This window comes from Daphnia magna, linkage group LG1, assembly GCF_020631705.1.
Source record: "Daphnia magna isolate NIES linkage group LG1, ASM2063170v1.1, whole genome shotgun sequence".
NCBI classification, from domain to species: Eukaryota; Metazoa; Arthropoda; class Branchiopoda; order Diplostraca; family Daphniidae; genus Daphnia; species Daphnia magna.
Genome location: NC_059182.1, coordinates 5,669,750 through 5,688,593, shown reverse-complemented (window position 1 = coordinate 5,688,593; position 18,844 = coordinate 5,669,750). Strand labels below are relative to the sequence as shown.

General features: G+C 40.7%; 3 protein-coding genes, 2 non-coding genes and 1 pseudogene across 8 annotated transcripts; 4 read left to right on the top strand and 2 right to left on the bottom strand.

The window, feature by feature from the left end:
- Window positions 1–426: 426 nt before the first annotated feature.
- On the top strand, window positions 427–8,557 carry LOC116923842. 3 transcript variants are annotated; one of them, XM_045176307.1, is made up of 28 exons: window positions 427–582; window positions 675–798; window positions 856–957; window positions 1,030–1,247; window positions 1,311–1,537; window positions 1,601–1,887; window positions 1,961–2,097; window positions 2,158–2,562; window positions 2,625–2,759; window positions 2,819–3,253; window positions 3,313–3,505; window positions 3,561–4,285; window positions 4,346–4,454; window positions 4,514–4,821; window positions 4,888–5,411; window positions 5,481–5,634; window positions 5,690–5,891; window positions 5,958–6,179; window positions 6,237–6,355; window positions 6,415–6,513; window positions 6,578–6,827; window positions 6,895–6,993; window positions 7,059–7,263; window positions 7,331–7,538; window positions 7,612–7,768; window positions 7,824–7,882; window positions 7,950–8,103; window positions 8,179–8,557. In XM_045176307.1, exons 2-28 carry the CDS (start codon window positions 675–677, stop codon window positions 8,403–8,405), a joined length of 6,084 nt encoding a protein of 2,027 aa, XP_045032242.1. In that variant the 5' UTR covers window positions 427–582; the 3' UTR covers window positions 8,406–8,557. The 3 variants fall into 3 exon arrangements, with proteins under 3 accessions (XP_045032242.1, XP_045032241.1, XP_045032240.1); XM_045176306.1 differs by having other exon boundaries at window positions 853–957; XM_045176305.1 differs by having other exon boundaries at window positions 675–957.
- On the bottom strand, window positions 8,548–10,130 carry LOC116924307. The gene is made up of 4 exons (XR_006649040.1): window positions 9,773–10,130; window positions 9,559–9,711; window positions 9,204–9,437; window positions 8,548–9,129 (listed from the first exon to the last, which is right to left on the bottom strand). It is a non-coding gene; the product is annotated as an uncharacterized LOC116924307 (transcript).
- Window positions 10,131–10,305: 175 nt separating this feature from the next.
- On the bottom strand, window positions 10,306–11,576 carry LOC116924489. Its single transcript, XM_032931010.2, has 4 exons — window positions 11,415–11,576; window positions 11,148–11,346; window positions 11,026–11,070; window positions 10,306–10,921 (listed from the first exon to the last, which is right to left on the bottom strand). Exons 1-4 carry the CDS (start codon window positions 11,427–11,429, stop codon window positions 10,506–10,508), a joined length of 675 nt encoding a protein of 224 aa, XP_032786901.2. The 5' UTR covers window positions 11,430–11,576; the 3' UTR covers window positions 10,306–10,505.
- Window positions 11,577–14,230: 2,654 nt separating this feature from the next.
- On the top strand, window positions 14,231–15,705 carry LOC116924305. 2 transcript variants are annotated; one of them, XM_045176311.1, is made up of 5 exons: window positions 14,231–14,517; window positions 14,583–14,747; window positions 14,824–15,065; window positions 15,136–15,568; window positions 15,599–15,705. In XM_045176311.1, exons 1-4 carry the CDS (start codon window positions 14,410–14,412, stop codon window positions 15,530–15,532), a joined length of 912 nt encoding a protein of 303 aa, XP_045032246.1. In that variant the 5' UTR covers window positions 14,231–14,409; the 3' UTR covers window positions 15,533–15,568; window positions 15,599–15,705. The 2 variants fall into 2 exon arrangements, with proteins under 2 accessions (XP_045032246.1, XP_032786724.2); XM_032930833.2 differs by having other exon boundaries at window positions 15,136–15,705.
- Window positions 15,706–15,856: 151 nt separating this feature from the next.
- Window positions 15,857–17,960, top strand: LOC116936499 (annotated as a pseudogene).
- Window positions 17,961–18,579: 619 nt separating this feature from the next.
- Window positions 18,580–18,651, top strand: Trnat-ugu. The gene has a single exon. It is a non-coding gene; the product is annotated as a tRNA-Thr (tRNA).
- Window positions 18,652–18,844: the final 193 nt, after the last annotated feature.

Sequence of the window (18,844 nt, the reverse complement as noted above, 5' to 3'; positions counted from 1 at the left end):
TAAAAGTGTAGATAGCAACGCAAGGAAGTCACGGCCTTCTGTAAGGAACTTTTTTATCAGCAGGCCATCTAGTGAGCCGAGTATCGTTTGACATCGGGCTCCAGTTGCATAATAACTAATAAGGAAATACAAAGGTGTAACTCGATTTTACATTGTGTCGTCATTCAGCCATCGTACATTACAACATATCCCAAATTGATGTGCTGTTCTTACAACAAAACGCATAAAAAATTAACCATTAATACAGAAAACAACAAAACGCATAAAGCATTAACCAATACCATGCCAATACCATTAATACCCGCGCCCCCCCCCCCGAAATGCGACCCCAATCGCCGCCATCTATTGGCAAAAGTATCACTAAACATAAAACTTCCTGGGGTGGTTTAATCAGTCTCGGTAAAATGGGTAGAATCCCTATCGGGAAATTATTGAATCAGGGGCTAATTATAACAAATCGTTAAATACAGCAGACATACCTTTTCAGATTTCAGGCTTTCGTAGAATGTAATCAGATGCGACGAGGTTTAGTTTGCTCTTAGCTTTGGTTCAAGGTGGTTCTAGGAAGACGATTCGACAAAGGTAAGGTTTTGCCAATTGCAAGGAAACGCAACAGTCAACAAATAAAAAACTAATAAAATTGTGTCGTATGTCTGATTCCTGAATTTGTCAAGATGCCGCGAGCCCAGGACATCCTGCCGGGCGCGGTGCTATGGATTTCAAGTTTGATAATGCTCCAAACAGTCGCTCAGAGCTTTGGTTTGGAACAGACAGCCACTCTACATTCGGGAGTGCTGGGTGAGTTCGGATTTTTTGACCGAAACGATTTCTTTAACAAGGATTGGTCTAAAGAAGATCTCGCTACGCTCGAACAAATTATGGATGACCACGTGAGACGATTCAAATTTGAGCTTGAAGCCTACAATTTCTCTCCAAGATTTCACCGATCCAAACGCGGTAAAAGGACTTTTTTGGTTAAGAAGAAAAATCAGTATGTTTATTCCCTGATTATGTTTCGTGCTTACTCAGCTACCATACGGATTCCTACGGTGAAGGCAATGGATCGCATGCCTAAAACTTCGTTGAATGCAACTGCCAGCCAACTTGAAAGCCAGGGTGCTATCAGCTGTTTCGTTTGGAATGGAGAACGTTTCTGTATACTTGGCGGTACAATCTTTTTATTTAAAATGGGTAAGGTGGAACCTTTTTTGAGCGGCTTACCTATCGATACAAACGACCATATTAAGGTACGAATTTTTTATTGTTTTTGTTTTCCCAATTAATGTTAAGCTGTCTTCTCTATTTCTTAGACGTATGTTTACGATGACGTTATCTTCCTCACGATTTACAACAAGACATCGTTAAGGTTGTATTTGCTCCAAAGCCCGGGTTGGATGACACTAGTTAGTATCCAGCACATCACTGGCGAGGTGCTCGAAGACTGTGTCTTTTTCGAAAATGAAGGAACCCTGTACATGGCTTTGGCCATACAGCTTGGTGCAATGCAGTATTCTCGGAATTCCGGCATGCAATGCATGTAAATTCATTTTTTAATTTTTATTGATTATTTAATGGACTCATTTCACGGTCATCATTTCAGAATCTATGAGTGGTTAGGGACAACTATGGATATGAAGCACGCTTTTCCGGCTCCTGAACTTAGGAAAATGGGTGTACTTCAGTCATCCGACACTGTTCACTTGGTGCTACTTCATGGGGATTCCTCCATCCATCTGAGGCGATTCACCGATGCGGAGGATACAGAGTTATTGGAAATGATAAACGTTGACCTAGATCGAGTGTACCAATTTGATACTTTTCTAACCGAAGCTCAATGGTGCCTTCTTCTAGCAGGGTCAAATAATTCCTACATCTATTGCCTTCAAGGTACCATTTCAAGTGTCATTAATTCCGTGAAACATTACATTTTAATATATTTTTATGTTATTGAATGCTATAGAGGAAAGACTATTACAGTGGCAAAATCTGCCGCACAATCAGACTTCTAGTGCTGTTTCCTGGATGCGCATTCAGCAGGAGGGAATCAGTGGCGGTTACGATTCAACAATTCTTATTTTCAACGCTTTTGATTCCCAAGTAATCACCTAGAGGAGTTATCAAATTAGAATAATGATAGTTTATTCAAATGTTTTACAGAGCCACTTTCAGTTTTATGCATCGGATACATCTGGTCACTTTCATCCTGTTTTTGCTGCATCGGAAGACAATTTTGATGGCCAACCTCTTGCTACTCTTGCTCTCCTAGACGGACCAAGTTCTGCCCACCTTCATGTGGCCATTACTAATCAGAATAAATTTTTTTTAGAAAGTTTTGCCATTCAAGTGTCGGAAGACTTTCGCGAAGAGTCTGAAATCGATCCGTTGCAAAAATGCCTCACTGATGTCGATTCCCTGATTTCAAATCGTGATACAGGCATCATTGACCACGTTGAAGAGCTCAAGAACAACATGGTTCATTTTAAAGACAATGTAACCACAAACGGCACTATCGTTATCGCGCAAATGAATTACTCTCAATCGCCTGTGATAGACACAATCAAGGTAATTTTTTTTTTAATTCTCTTTTGTGCGTGACTTAAGTGTTGGCATTTGTTTCTGTTCAGGTGTTGTACAACTTTAGCGAAGGATTTGTGGGGCCGAAAGAAATTGAAAGCGCTCTGAAGGGATTAGAGATCGCAGCAAAAAATCTCTCCCAAGAGTTACCCAACCTTTTATATTCCACAAACTCCACTTTTACAGTGAGTAACTGTTCATTCAACTAGTCGAAGAAACGAGTATAACAGCGTCGTATTTTTAGGGTCGTCTACGTCTCAATGGTACAGTCGTAACCGCTGATGACGTTCACATACCTGAGGCATCAATCAAAAGCCTTAATGGTCGCGATTGGGATGAATTTTCCCGACAAGCATGGCGCTACTCTTCACCCGAACACACTTTTCCTCACGATGTGTGGATCGGAGACCTTAAAGCTGAAAATGTTTCAGTTGGTTCCGCTATAGGAGGATCACTGCCCTCGCGTTGGCTACTGAAATCGGGAGGGAAAATCAATGGAGGAGCTGATTTGGTTAGTTTGGATGTTCGAGGTAATATCGACGTTGGCAATAACTCCATCAACGGTGTTGCTGTGGATGATACATTGCGAAAGAATGCCTCACATCTAGTAATTCAAGGAGTGAAATCGTTTTCTGCAATCGAAGTTAAAAACAATGTTACGACCGACACCGTCAATGAGGTTCGCTAACATAACATTTGAATTCTATTTTCTCTGTTTTAATTGACAATGTGTTGCAGCGTGATTTTAGGGCATGGTCGGAGAAATTGATTCTACAGAAAAGCGAAAAAGAGCAGCATTTCACCGGATCGGTTCGGATCGTCGGCCCTGTGGATGTAGTTGAAAACTTCCGTAGTGACTGGATTAATGGAATAAATGTGTCTATGCTACCTGGAGTACTCGTTGACAAGAATGCTCACCAGATCGTTAAAGGTAATGGCTATTATAAAATGTAATCAGTACAGTTCGAAAACATTTGTTGTTGTAGGACTTGTCAATTTCACTGGTCCTCTGCTTGTTGACGATGCTGAAGTGGATTCTCTGAACGATGTCCTTGTCAAAGATTTAATGAGCACCTCAGGCCAGCAAACTATCCTAGCGAGTATTGAAGTCGACGTCCTAGATGTCCAAGGAAACATTGACTGTCCAGATATTAATGGACGAAACGTGGATGACTTCCTGTACACTGATGAAGATGACATGCAAATTGTGCTAGGTCGGGTACGGTTTTCAGACGACTTGATCATAAAGAACTTGGTCATGGAAAATGGAAGTCTTAACGGTGTTGATGTCATCATGTTGTTGGATCCACCGTCTTTGCGAATAGACTCGAAAATTCAGGCAAATGGTGATCTAGCCGCGCACGCTGCTCATGTCCAGAGGATCAATAACATTGACCTGTCGAAACTTCCTCAGAATTATTGGACAAAATCAACAGACCAATCCATCCCTGTTAATGTGCGAATGCCCTTCGAAGTTATAATGAAAGAAAATGTCACTACTCGGACCTTCATGGACCGCTTTCTCGATCGTGATTTCTTCTTGACGAAAACCAACCAGACGTTCAACGTCGAAGTGCAGTTCGAAGACGATGTTACCGTACACGGCGATATGGTGATACACGACCTGACGGATATCAATGGAGTAACTCTCGAATCTTTGGACGAAGACGTTGTCAAGAAGGAAGGAGACTTCCATGTCTCTGGCACGAAGGTTTATTTAGTTAATCAATGTTTAATATTCTTTGGATTTTAACAGCAGCTTTTGTTCTAGACCTTTGAACAGCTAACTATTCACGGAAACTTGGCTGTGGAGGAAACTTTTAATAATCTGAACATTCCGCAGGATATAGCTCTCCTCAACAGACCCCAAACGCTAACAGGTATTCACTAAGCCATGCATTTTTTAATTTTCGTTGATTTTAATGCTCTGTTTCTACAGGCACGCTCTTCACCTCTAATGTCACCGCTGATGGTGACGTCATCAGTTCCGCGGGAGACATCACGCTGAATACAGTGGCTGGTGTTATGCTGGATGATTTTGTTGCGGCTGCAGCTACGATAGACGAAGACGCAATCATTAATGGACACATACATTTCAAGCGACATTTAGAAGTGGATGATTTGGTCATCGAAAATTCACTGAACGGCCATGACGTCAACGATATTGTTTCTAAAGGTTTAAGACGAAAACATCTGGATTTCGTACAGTGGCCTAAGATTACGATTGACGGTCACGCAACATTTAAGGTATTACTTCTCATTTCATTTTTTCTATTCACTTTGTGCACGCTAATGTCAACGTACACAATACAGGACTCGTTTGATACGATGACTATCAACAGCTACAACGTTGAAGAATATTTAAGTCAAGTGGTGAATATGACACACCCCAAAGCAATCACTGGAACGAAGAAAACACTCCATCCTATCGTTGTCGAAAAGGACGTCACTCTTGGCTTATTTAATGGCGTTCACCTGAATTTCTCAAGGATGTTGACAGTCTCTGATAACCAGACCATTACTGGCGATTGGGTCTTTGATCATCTGAAATCCGAAAATATCGATTTGCGAGCTATTAACGGCCAGAATCTCTCCGACTTTGTCCAGATAGCTGGTACGAGTGATGTCCAATCCATCACTGGACTGATGGATATTCAACACGTAGCTGTTGAAAATTCACTCAAAATTGAAGACCATGTCCTGAATGGATGCAACCTAACCGAGTATCTCAACGTAACGGAGTTTGCTCATTTCGACACCTTGTCCATCCGAAATGGATCGTTATTGCTTGACCAGCCCTCGGAAAACAACCCTGACCTTGCTACAATATCCCACAGGTATTTCATTTCTTCGTTGAATTAATACTCACCATGATTTCTATAATTCCCTTTCTTTTTTTGTTTCAGAGCCTTACGAAAGGATAGAGCCCAAGTTGTTACCGGGAATGTGTCATTCTCGTCCGATGTGCTGATGGAAAAATTGAACCTTTCATCTAACCGTCTTGGATCTGTGGATTTGGAACGACTTTTACACGGATCCATGCTCAAATCAGCAGTACAAGTAAGTTCAAAAACAAAACGTAAGCGAAAAAAAGAAGCTAATTGGTTATCCGTAGAACGTTACAGGAACAATGAGATATTTGAATGGCATTCATGTAGAAAATGTTGACGTTAGCCATCTCAATGTTACCAAATGGAACGGCAAAGACGTGAAAGAGATGGTGGACCAAGTAGTGTTGAAAACCGGAAATCAGAAAGTTGTAGCTAAAAAGACTTTTCTTGGTGATTGGGACATTCAAGGCAATCTTAACATAAGCGGTACGTGATATACTAGTCATCAACGTATCTTTAAGACTTTTTGCTATAATGTTTCCCATCGAACAGGACACATCGACGGTGTTCCAGTAGCTTCCCTGGTGAAGATTAATGAATCTCAACTGCCTCCGCGTACTAAGTTTACTTCTTTGGTTGTCAAAGAGCAATTGAATGTCATTAGTGGCATGATTGACGGCGTCAATCTTACTTCCGTATTACAACAAAGAGTTCCTCTCAGAGGTAACAGCACCATCAAGAGCAACATAGTCTTCAAAGATGTGGTCACTGCAGGCAAGTGTTATTATCAGCATTGCTTTAATGGTGGTAACATATCTCACGCCTTTATAGATAATATCAGCGCTAAAAAAATTAACAATCTAAACATGAGTGACATAGCGTGGAAGACGATAGCACCCGGACAGGTTATTACAGGGAAAAAGCATCTCAATGGAACGATGGACATTCAGGTTATTAGTTTTTAAATACAGCTGTTAGCATATTCCATTCAATAATCTAGTTTTTACAGGGAGACATAACGGTAGATTTGTTGAATGGTCGTAATCCGGAAGAAAACGCAGCTTTCGTTGTCCTGAAAGGCCAAAATGCTAATTTCCAACATCCAGTGGTACGCTGAAGTTTATGTTGTTAACATTTTTCTATCTAACTTTCTTAATCTTAATGGGAAATAGATTTTTGGTGGTGGATTAACCGTCTTGAAAGCTGTCAACATTACAGATTACAATGAGGCAAACATGAATCAACTGATAGCTGATGCCAGTACGGGAATCGCCATTCTAGAGATTGAGCCGAAAATTCTCGACGAAAGGATGCCAGCGCTTCCGCTACTGCGATCCTTACAGCGATCGAAAGGAAAATTATCCAGTTTTGAGTTCTTTGAACAAATTCAGCAAATTCCTTTCAGCTTTCCTCGCGGCTCCAGTAATCCATGAGCTAACGTAATCCATAGTTTTTTTTTGTTTTTCAATAATTCTTTGTTGTCTCGCAGACTTTTCCATGCACATTCAAAACTGTCCCGTTCCTACACGAAAACAAAGCAGTACCAGTGACACGACAGCTGGTATCCTTGTTGCTACACACTCAACAGGTTCGCCGATAATTTAGTTTAATCTTGAAGGCATGAATTCTAACGCTCATCCTTTGGAACAACAGATGGAAATAACTGTAAACTGAAAAAATTGTGTCGATGCCATCATTCAGTCACACTTCCGTCAGACACCAATGGCTATTTGAACACACTCCGAATCCCAACGCGACTTAAAGATTATTTGGAGGAAAATCTGATTTACGGTGATCGAGTGCGTCTGTTACACAGTCGGGATCAGCTCTTTGTCCTTACCATCGAGAGCCTTTCTAGGTAAACTAATGAATCCCTTTCTGTCATTGGCTATTGTAAAAGCTGAAGCGAATCTATTCTTTTACAGCTGCTTAGCGGAAAAGGTGTCAATAGCAGTTTTCAACCCGTTGACATTCAAATTGCTAAGAGAAACGGCCTTCGAGTTGAGCGATATCGTAGCCGATGTAGCTCTGGAACAGAGAACAGAGGATGGAGTGGTGATCTTAGCCATCAGCCAGAAATCTGCTGGAGTATGGATATATAGTTTTGACGGCGACATGTTTAAACGACAGCAGGTAATGAAATTATTTTACATCAATTCAAGTAAGGGTTTCGAATTCTTTAATATTTATTACCTTGGGCACGCAGTTGGTTGAAACAGAAATAGTGGCGTCTATTCACATGAGTAGCCATAAGAAGACGATGTTTTTGGCTATTGCTTCGTACGGTCTGGAAGCCGTGTCTTCCATTTGGAGCGCCAACAGTTCTGGAAAGTTTGAATTGATCAAGGATGTCCTCACAGTTGGTACGCGTTACACTTATTGACATAATTCATGCGCTGATTGAATTCTTACCCCAAGGTGCCACGGACGTCATATTCACAAAGTCCCGTGACGACATTCACGTAACGTTTGCTCAAGTAAGTCAGGAAGTCATGTAGCCAAAACCACATTGAAATGACATGTTCTCTTCTTTCTATTTCAAAGGATCCGTCAAGTATTGACGCGTACTCGGACAATTGGTCGCAGTTCAAAGTTCCCGCCCAAGTGCTGCAATTCATCCCGTCATTTGGAAGTTTCGAAGTGGTACAACAGCTGGACATTGATAGGATTGTTAGTTTGGCCAATCTGGTCATTGATGGTAACGCAAACTGTTGTACAATGTAAAGATAAAAGCTTTGATGAAACTTCTTATCTTCCATTGGCGCTTTCACAGGGGAGGCTTTCATGGCAGCGGCAACTTTTACCGGTAAAGTTAGAGTCTACAGGTTAATTCAAGGACAAGGTTTCCAGGTAGAACAGACTTTCAAATACCCTGGAGTCAGATCTATCGCTGGCTATTCTATCCGAAACGAGACGTTCCTAGCGGCGGCCTCCGAATCTCGCGTGGCAATTTTCGTGGCCCGTCTACGTGGCTTCCAAAAACCATCCATCGAATTATGAACAATTAGTAGTTTGTTGTTGTTGTTTTTGGACAATTAAAAACACACGTAATGGTTTGTTTGTTCATCCCGAATGTGTGTGTCATGTTTGAATCTTGTATGTCCAAGAGAAAATTGGTTTAAACAAAAATAAATGAATGGAGTGCGTGTTGATATTTTCGTTTATTTGCTTTCTATTCTACTTGTTGTACAGATTGTTTTGCGGGAATCTAGGGGTGCAAGGAAACCTGTTAAGAACGGTATCGTATGTGATGTTTATCTCCTCCTAGAAGAACTAAAGCAATCCTGAATTATTATAAACGACAATCTCATTATCTCGAAGAGGATCGCGAGGTGAGGTAATCCATACGTGTCCAGCATCCAAGTAGCGGAAACCTAAACTTTTGAAGAATTTGCTACTAGCAGAGTTGTCGATCGCAATGTTGACGTATGGAAGATGTCCTGATTGGGCCACACGTTTCGTCAGATACTTGGTCACTATACTTGCGTATCCTTTTCTCCGGTATTGTTCCAATGTCATAAGACGACTCATTCCGTTGGGATGATGGCACATTATCCAGGCCACAAGTTTATCGTTGGATTTGAGAAAAATTCCAGCGGAGGGCAAGTGAACGATCTCTTCAGACACGTCTTGCAATGTGGTGAGGTACTTGTACGGCCAGGTTTCAAAGACGAGTGGGGCGTGGCATTGTTCCAGACTTTTGACATAGACGTCATCAGGTAAACTGATGACAAGTTAAAATAGAAAATTGTTATCATCTGGTTCCTCATTTTTGGAGGTAATATGCGTAGTACATACTTGATTTCCATTTTGAGGGCCATGGATACGTCTATTGCATACCGATCCAGCAAAGGAAATGGCATTTGTATTCGTTGGCGGTCGCTGAAGAACCTGAGAAAGTCCGGATGAGGATGGTGGGCTCGGTTGTAAGCTAAAACGATATCACATTTCCAATCGATCCTATCGATAGCCTGGTAAACGCGGAGCAAAGCTGTTTCGCTGACGCCCCAAGCCTCCTAAAATCCATACTTTCTTGTATATGAAATAATAAGATCCATTCAAAGTTAGCCGTAAAGTTCAACAGGTTGACTGCATTTTTGCATGATTCAATTGTACGTGGGGACAAAATAGGACAATTAAGTGTTTAAACTACCTGAGTTTGATTATGAGAATCAAGTCTATGCTCTCCCTTTACACCAACAATGGCTGAATAATCATCTTTTTTCATTCGGTTCGGATTCCGCAGGAAGTAGATGCCGTACGATGCTTTCGATGCTAACAATGCCGAAAGTACAAGCGAGTGCGTCTGAAACAATAGAATGTTTAAACTTTTTAGTTTTGCACGCAGAGTTTGAAATATCATATACCTCACAAGAAGACGGCAAATGTCTTTCGAGAAATGGTAAAATTTGAAAGAGTTGTGAGCGGTCTGCCAAACGTACGTCCAATGAGGACACTTTCACAGTTAAATCGCAAAATTTTTCCATGGTACTATAGAAAATGTTCATTGGAAAGTACTACACCGCATTCGACTGACGACTAAATTGAATTTGATATAGCAACCACCGTATACTTGCAGCCGAACGATTCCGAGTTTCGTGAAATGCGTATCGCCATCGATATGTGTGTATCAGATTACTACACTTTTGTTGACATTTTTTTCAAGGTTCACGAGTTCCAATCTTTAGCTCGATATAGAAAAGGATAAATCTCAAATTCTGTCGTGTTCCAGTCGTTTCAGTGAACCTTGTATCTGTTTTTACTCGAAAAAAAAACCCGTGGCGTGTTGTGAAGATGATATGGCATAGGTCACGCCACTTGACGTTCGTGAATCGTTCGTGTACACGTGCTACGCAACCAGCTATTTCTAATGTAATAATGTGGAACTAAGCAGCAATAATTAGAAAACCACAGCAATTATATTGATAGTTTTTTCACTGTGGCATTTTTGTAAATGCAAGCAGTTTCTAGTAGATATGATACAAATAAACCAAAAATAATTCAGCGATATGAAAACAGAGCGTGGCTTTCGGTCAACATTCGTGCAGGGTTGAGAATGGAATGGTGTCACTATTAAAACCCATTCCATGTGTGAACAACTTAAATAATGCGGCCACCGAAAATCGGGATACCGGCGGCTGGGAAAATCTGATCGGGAATGCCATCTTCATTAGCATCGATGCTATGGAATTGAAGATCTTGTTGCGTAAACTGTTTTCGGACGGGTTGCTGCTGTTGGCGAACGATGACAGCAGGTGAAGTCCTGATGAAAGTCGGTTGCAAGAACTGGCCTATCTTCTGTTGTTGCTGAACCACCTTTGCCGGGGAGATGATTGAAAGCGGTTGTCCCGGTAGTCTGTCAGGCATCCCGTCTTCGTCATCATCGACACTCAAATACTGAAAATCTAGCGCTTTCTGTTCGGCAGTGGCAATGGAACGAACGATCGGGACGGGAACCAATGCTCCACTGGGGACAAATCCAACAGTACTGCCAGATTCCTTGCCGGCAATGTATTCTAAATATAATCACGCATTTCAGGTTATTTGTTTGCGTATAGAGAGAGGGGGGATCTTTAAAATAAAAGTATTTTAGAAAAATGCAATTTTTAATGAATCTTACCGAGAACGTGAGATTTACCGTCCAGATCGATAAAACCGTAACGTCCTATGTCGGGGAAAAAAGGTTAAATATATAAGAAAATGAAAGGTCAAATTACAAATACATTGAATACAAAAACTAGCCTTTCGTGTAGCCATTGATGTCTTTGGTTTCCACTCGGAACGTTCCATCTCCTCCTTCATACCCGAACGTGTACGATCCATCCTCGTTGAGTTGATTAATTTGTTTCAGAATAGGCACGATCTTCTTGGGCTCCCTCTGCGTTGGCAACTCAGCTGGCGCCGCCAAAGCGGACGACACAATCACCGTCAACGCTAAACACTGTCAAAATAGGTTTTGGTTTTCAACTCGTTTCAAATTGACTCCTGTACGTTTCCTTGTTTACTTACCAAATATCTCAGCATGTTTCCAGCAGTAAAAAGAAAAGGATAGAGCGAAAGTGAAGAGCTGAATGAAGACTGACCACCATGTAGCGGGACCGGCAGCGCATTTATACCCCGTCCGCAGCGGTACACGGAAAAGGGACAGGTGGAAGGCCGTAAAAGAGAGGGAGGCTCGATGAGGAACAAAGGAGGGATGATCTCTCATCATCACCTGTTCTTCTCACGCCATCAGCATCAGACCTGAGTCACGGTCACGAGAGCCATTAACAGTGTAAAATAACGCAATAAGAGATGAGACCTGTCGAAGTGAATGAGGCCGGCCGGGCGAGACGGGAAAAATAAAAGACATACCAGACGTCCCGAAAAAACTTTCTCTTTTCCTAGAAAAATAAAATATGTAGTATATATATATATAGGATGTTCTCTATACTCGAATATATTTGAGAGGGGCTCCTCTCAGACGTCAGCTGTTTTAAAGAATTTTATTTTATTTTTTATTTTTTCCTTTTGGCTCTTCTTTTTTATTTTGATGATCCAGTTGAACTGCTAGGGAAAAGGAGACCAACCCTACCGGCCGGATTATTACATGGTCGAACGAACGAGAAGAAGAAAAAAAGAAAGGGACTCTCATTTGAATTTTACACATTGGCATGAAGATGTAGATAAGGAAAGATATTAAGTTTCCTTTTCAAAATTCGTTGCAGCTTGAAATGGTGATGGAATTGTTTTACTAAGCTTGCTTACAGGTTTATATGTTTAACTAAAAACATAACAAGCAAAGGGCTGTGGAGTGAAAGGGTGGCATCCACGCTTAGTTACATTTCCTTTAAAAGGCATCGTTTCATCGAAAACAAAGGCAAAAGTGTTTTCCAGGTGTTTTGATTTCATGTGCCATCGTTTGATTCTCTTTTCTTTTAAGTAAACTCTGTACGATTAAAAAATAAACTAAATATTTTACGTATTCATTTGCATTAAGGATGTACTGGGTTCAATGCAGGGCGGGACGGTGAGTCAGTGAAAGTGGATCGCTAGACTGAAATTTTGATTGTCGAAGATTCACTAGCCGAGGAATTTGAACAACAATCTAAGTGGAATGCCTGTGGGCGTCTCCTTTAAACTCGTTTGATTTTTACGAGAAGAATTGAAAGCCTGGAACGAAATGGCGTTTGTTAAGCTCTAGAGACAAAAATCTACACCTGGCCCATTTACGTGAAACTCCCGATGCTGGGCGCAGTGTGCGAAATTCGTTGCCATTTCAGGAGGGTCCCCTCTCGTGTCATCAATTTTTCAGATGTCCTTCTCCGCTCTGTGTTTTATCTCCGCCATGAAGGTGACAAAGCCTGCACTTTCTCATCCGCAACAGTATACTGGCCGAAACCAACACATCAGCAAGTTTCAGCTTGCATCAACAAAGCGATAAAGTGCCAGTATAGTTTGCTGGGGAATGGACAATCGTTCGCTGTGTCCCAGTCATTCGGAGCGCTGCCTTTCAAGCGAATCGAGGCCAACCGATAAGAAGGAAAGAAGAGAAGGTCCTTCTTTTTTTTTTTATTATTCAAAAATTGTTTGGAATTCTTGAATAAAAGAGTGATTTGTCTAATCATCTGCATTAGATGACTGCATAGCTTGCGCCAAAGAGGAAATAAAAGCTGGATTATTCATTTATGGCATATCTCATTTCGAGTTTCAGATTTTAACGATTTTCTTTTTATCCATTCGTCATGCATAATTCAATATTTCCTTATTATGTGTCTTTAGGTAGCTTTTATATAGTAGTATATAAAGACTGTTTATCGTGCTAAGAGCGCTGGCTTTGTGTTCTTCTCAACTGTATATCCGCTTATCGGGAATTCGAGTCGTCAGCGGGAAATATTATCATCAGAGGAATAAACAAAAAACAAAGCCAAATAGTACAAAGATATTATGGTGCTTCTTCTGAAGCTATATATCTAAAGCAAACCGTTAAAGTTGAGTTTTTTTAGCAACGATTTATGAGCTCGGCAATGAGCCAGTTGACTTGTTTCTTTTTGGCACAGAGAAAAGCGAAGTGGAGTTCTTCGAACATCAGAGGTCGCCAACTGAAATTCCTAACGTCAACTTGCCTTTTTTTTTACTGATTTAAAAAAAGCATAGATGAAAGAAGCGAGCAAGGTACATAATAATTTTTCATCCCATCCTTAACTGTGATATTCATCATTCCTATGCGAGTGAAAGCGAGGGCCTCGCATCTTTCGGACCTGCTATATGTATCTGCACGTATGCATTCATAGAATCTTAAAAACGCTATAACTTTGATTCGGTCGTCAGCAATGTTTGTTTAAATATCGAATCAAGGGCATACCTGTAGTCTTGTGTATAGAAAAAGGATTGCTAGTCAACAGTAGTAAGCAATTGCTTTCCGAAAGATCGAGGAGGCTTATCAATAAATCCATCCGAGAGTGAATGGAATGATAAGGGCTTAGCAGCTGAGTTCCGCGGGGATCATGTGTACTATGATGTACAGCATGCTGATCCCTCATAATGGAGGGGATTCACGAGAGGAATCATGTACAGGATGAGCATGACGTAGATGAGCATTGATGAAGTGTTCCGTTTTTTTGTATTTTTTGCGCGATGATCGCTCTTTTCTTGGATCGAAGGAAGGAAAAGCATAGCAATACGATGGGAATGAATTGTAAGTCAATAACTATCGTACGTCCTTGAATGACGTCAGCTACAATCCAAAATCCAGCACAACGCCCCCTTTTTATCTACCGGAATATTTCCCCATGACGATCTAGAAGTCGATTTTACTTGTATTTTCTGTAAACAATCCATAGTAGAGATAGAAATACTGGCAGTGAGCAGTTCAGTTTTTTTTTTTTGTGTATAAAGAGCGAGGCAGCAATTTTTGAAGTGGTTTTCTAGAGCTTTAGTTATCTCCGATAAGATAAAAGAACTAGTCATTTCGATTTTTGGTTGACTACGTGGAAGGTCACACGGTTTGTTTCTCCTACAAGTGATGGGCCACGAGAATGGAAAAGACGGCAGCGTGTTGACGTTAGCAACGAGGCAATGTTTGTTTCGTTTGTTGTCTTTTCTTGACAAACGACTGCCCGAATACTGTGCTGTAAAAACTTTTAAAATCAAACACTCAATTTCGCGATGCACTAATCATTTGTTTCTATTATCCAGATTCATTCGTTTGTGTGTGCGGCGCTCATTTCATCAGATCCATCGTATCGTGTTTATTTCCACAGAAAACAATCTTCGAATAATTCGACAGATGAAACCGATTACTCGCTCATCGTTACTGCTAGCGTAGAATTTTGCATCGAGCCCAAACGACAAATTAATATGGTAAAATGTTAATCCGCTTAGATCATAACTTCTCAGCACATTCGATTACATTTGCTTTTGTGCGTTTTCGATTCAGAAATGCTGGACTTTAACTGGATGGACTGATGATGACGACATGTTGGCCGATGCTTATGAAGCTATTGGCGTAATAGACTGGAAAGCGGATGCAGCTATCATACACTCTAAACACCATACACCCCATCCGACGATCACGAATTTTCTTACAAACAAACACGGACCGGAAAATGAAAACAGGGATGGCTATCCAAGCGATCAATATTTTATTGCCATACAGGAGGCTTTAAATCTCCAAATCAGGTATTATCACTGGCATTATTGATGTAATGTAGAGCAGTTCAGTAACGAAAGCGATTGATTTACCTTCAAGTGAAATGAATGGCGTTTACGTTAAAAGCCTGGAACCTTGTCACGCAAAAATAGTTTACGATCACTGGCCCTACAACGCATCCACAAGAGTGGAATACATTGGCAAAGAAATTGAGCTGCTACCTTCTGCCGGTGTCTTTTTGAAGGAAAACGACGAACTTGTGTCGTGGATGATGTGCCATCCACCCAACGGAATGAGCCGACTGCACACGTTGGAAGAACATCGACGACGAGGATACGCATCGCTAGTGACGCAATACCTAACCAAACGAGTGGCGCAGTCTGGAGTTGTTCCATTTGTCAATATAGTTATCGGTAACACTGCCTCGTGTAAGTTCTTCGAAAGCATGGGATTCAAACATCTCCGTCCTATTAATATCAGTTTTAGTTTGCCTTAATATTGCATCGTCACATCTCGAATTAAACGTTTTAGTCTTGTTATTTTGAAGTCCATGGATACCATGTTTATAGTAATTAGTATTTTCGACTTTATACGTATTGTATATGGAGGCCTTACAAATGGGAAGCGTGATTGTTTTTTGAAAAATAAAAACGTACTGGAGCATTGTTATCCAATGGATTATGAGACGTAACCTGCTGCATAATCTATCCAGCGCTTTCATCATTTGATAAGTTACAATAGGAGTCCACAGTTCAGTTTGAATTATGCATCATAGTTGAATGGCTGAAAAGATTTCAGTAAGCTCAGTTTTCTAAGTATTTCAGAAAAGTTTAACTGCGTAGATGAACGTTCAACTGGTTAACGATCACTGGCTATATAAGGAAGCCACTACGATAGAAGATGTTTCCAACAAAAATGGACGAGTTACTTTCAGTTGGCGTGTTCTTGAAAAGAAAATTAATAAACTGGTTTCATGGATGATGTACCACCTGTCTAATGGGATGAGTAGACTCCACACGTTTGAAGAACACAATAGGAAAGGATAGGCGGCCTTGGTAACGCAATACCTTTTTGATATACGAGTAGCTCAATCTGGTTTTTATTCCTTTTGTCCTGTTGCATCGTACAAGTTTTTTTTAATTCTAGTATTGGGATTCCAGTTGCTGTGTTACTGCCATTGCTATGTGATGTACAACTATCCTAGTTAATTTCCCTATTTTTCAACTTGATGTTTCCAATCATTAAATGCAAGGACATCTTACATGCCTTAATCAGGTATTTATCAAATTATGCGTCCAGGTGTACGTGACATTTGTTTTAGAGTAGTAGAATGTAAAAGACGGTGGATCTCTTAATGCATGATCACGGCATAAAAACTGGACTAGTTATTTGAAAAAGGAAACTTAATCTAAACCAAACATAATAGACGCACTGCATAGTCTCGGCCGTGACGACCTCCTCCTCGTATGGTTTTATCGTTCAGAGGTCCAAGGTTATAAGTTCTCAATTGAGCCGACTTTTCCTCCAAAATGTGGCCGGGCAAAGACCTTCACATAGCCTTCACGTGATCACCTTGTTTGGAAGCATTGTTTTATACCCTCTCTCGTTGTTTCGCAGTCATTCGGTTGCTGGAACGGTGGAAGAAAAATTCTGGTCTCTTATCTGGCCGAAAATGGAGCTGCAACCTCATCGAATACAAGATGATCGAGTGTTGACAAAAGCAACAAGAAAATGCTTATTCCGTTTGTTTTCTTGACGGCCACTTTGCCCAACGTTGCGCTGCAAATGTTATGCACAACTGTGCTGCTTTCAATTGTTTTGTTACATTGCTATAGTTTCAAATTCAGGTCCAATCGATGATCCTTGCTGCCCTCTTGACAGCTGAATCTACATATTACGTCTATTTTATTCAAAGACATGCGTCGATTCCGGATAAGGATGCAGACTATTGTCTTATCATATAGGGGTTAAGATGGAACACTGCAGTGACTTCAGTCAGCCGCTTAAGGTAAAATGGATTTCATGTTTTTTTAAGATTGGCAAAGCACGGTCTTTGATTTTCCTTTTTAGAAAAGCTGGATTTTGACCGCATGGACGGACGATGATGAAAGCTTAATAAAAGCTTACGAAGCTATTGATGTAATAGATTGGAAAAGGGATGCTGTTGGCATGCACTATAAGCTACACGCACCACCACGGGCAATCTCGAATTTTCTAATCGAAAAACAAGGGTCAGATAGTGTATCCTTTTCCGCACTCGACCAATACGTTTTGCCTATTAAAGATGCATTAAATCTTTAAATCATGTACTTTTAGTATGACCATAAAATTAACGCGTACAATTTGTCATGAATGGATTTGTTTTTCTATAGAGATGTGGAAAGCGTTTACGTTAAGAGTTTGGAACGTTGTCACGCTCAACTGGTGTACGACAACTGGCCTTACAATCAGCGCACAACGGTCGATATAATATTGCTGAGAAATGGATCAGCTGCCTTCTTCCGGTGTGTTTTTGAAAGAGGATAATCAACTGGTGTCGTGGATGATGTGCCATCCGCCTAACGCAATGAGCCGGCTTCACACGCTGGAAGAGCACTGACGTCAGAGATATATGCAGCTCTGGTGACCCGATATCTTTCAAAGCGACGAGCACAGTCGGGTTTTTTTCCATTTGTCAACATTATTGTCGAAAACTTTGCCTTAAAGTAGCTTTTCGAAAGTGTGGGGTTCCATTTCTTCGTCCATATTGGTGGTATAGGACTGAAAAATCGAAAGATCGTATAATATGGATAAAAAGAATGCTAACGCGAAGGTGAGGAAAACAGCTTTTTTGACGCATTTCTCGTCAACAAGCTCAGCCAAAAACACCTGTGTATATGACGTAATCACCGAATGGTATAATAAAACCACCCTTGTTCCAGTTGGCTGCGTCGTCTATGACGTTGTTTTTGTTTTTGTTTGTGTCGCCGACTCGTCAAAGCTGCTTCCACAGTTGATAAAAAATCTTTAACGACGCAGTTATGTCGCTGATATAAGAATAGTGCTGCACATTTTTTGGGCTAGTCGTAAAACCGTAAAGCACAAAGCCTCAATAAAATGCAAATTAAATGTCGTCAAAAAACCTTTTTGCGTTGAACGGAGTCGTACGTGACTCTCTTTTGACGCTCATAACGGCCGAATACCCTTCTTTGTTATCTGCTTTGTTGAAGAAAACACAGTAGGATGGGTTGATTGTAAACTGAATTGGAAATAGCCATGGAATGGACCTGTCATTATTATAGCAAGAAGCGTTATAATGTTTTTAGATGGCAGTTGTATTCTGGCGAGCAATTGGAAGATAAATTACCTCACTATTAGATAAATGGCTGTCAATGAAAAACAAAAGGCGAAACAATTTTGACCATTTAGCAACGGGTTTCGTCATTATAAGCACAAGGAGTATTAGCTATTGTCTTATCTGGAATTCATTGTATGGAGGTATCCGCTCACCTGCTAACATTAGAAATATAGGTATAAATAGTTTCTGACTTTCACTTTTCATAAGCCTCTTTAGCTCAGTGGTAGAGCGCTGGTCTTGTAAACCAGCGGCCGAGAGTTCAATCCTCTCAGGAGGCATATGTTTTTGTTTTTCTCACTCACAATGGTAGGAAGGTAACATTCCCAAACGATTACTTAAGTTAATGTAGAACGCACCATTCCTTATTAAGTGCTTTTTATTATTTATTGTGTACGTTGTTATCCATAAAATACGTACGTAGCTCTATCTGGTTGAGCTTGGTGAAGGCTTTCAGGTTTCCTAGGTTAGCAA

Excerpts from the sequence above, each read along its gene's own strand:
- LOC116923842 (XM_045176305.1), top strand. The coding sequence starts at position 675 with ATGCCGCGAGCCCAGGACATCCTGCCGGGCGCGGTGCTATGGATTTCA. Across the intron at positions 2,563-2,624 it reads CTGTGATAGACACAATCAAG|GTGTTGTACAACTTTAGCGA; the intron begins GTAATTTTTTTT and ends GTTTCTGTTCAG. Across the intron at positions 6,180-6,236 it reads CAAAGATGTGGTCACTGCAG|ATAATATCAGCGCTAAAAAA; the intron begins GCAAGTGTTATT and ends ACGCCTTTATAG.
- LOC116924489 (XM_032931010.2), bottom strand. Across the intron at positions 11,071-11,147 it reads CATCAATGGCTACACGAAAG|GACGTTACGGTTTTATCGAT; the intron begins GCTAGTTTTTGT and ends TCCCCGACATAG. Across the intron at positions 10,922-11,025 it reads CGGTAAATCTCACGTTCTCG|AATACATTGCCGGCAAGGAA; the intron begins GTAAGATTCATT and ends GATTATATTTAG.
- LOC116924305 (XM_045176311.1), top strand. The coding sequence starts at position 14,410 with ATGGGCCACGAGAATGGAAAAGACGGCAGCGTGTTGACGTTAGCAACG. Across the intron at positions 14,748-14,823 it reads CCAAACGACAAATTAATATG|AAATGCTGGACTTTAACTGG; the intron begins GTAAAATGTTAA and ends TTTTCGATTCAG. Across the intron at positions 15,066-15,135 it reads GCTTTAAATCTCCAAATCAG|TGAAATGAATGGCGTTTACG; the intron begins GTATTATCACTG and ends TTTACCTTCAAG.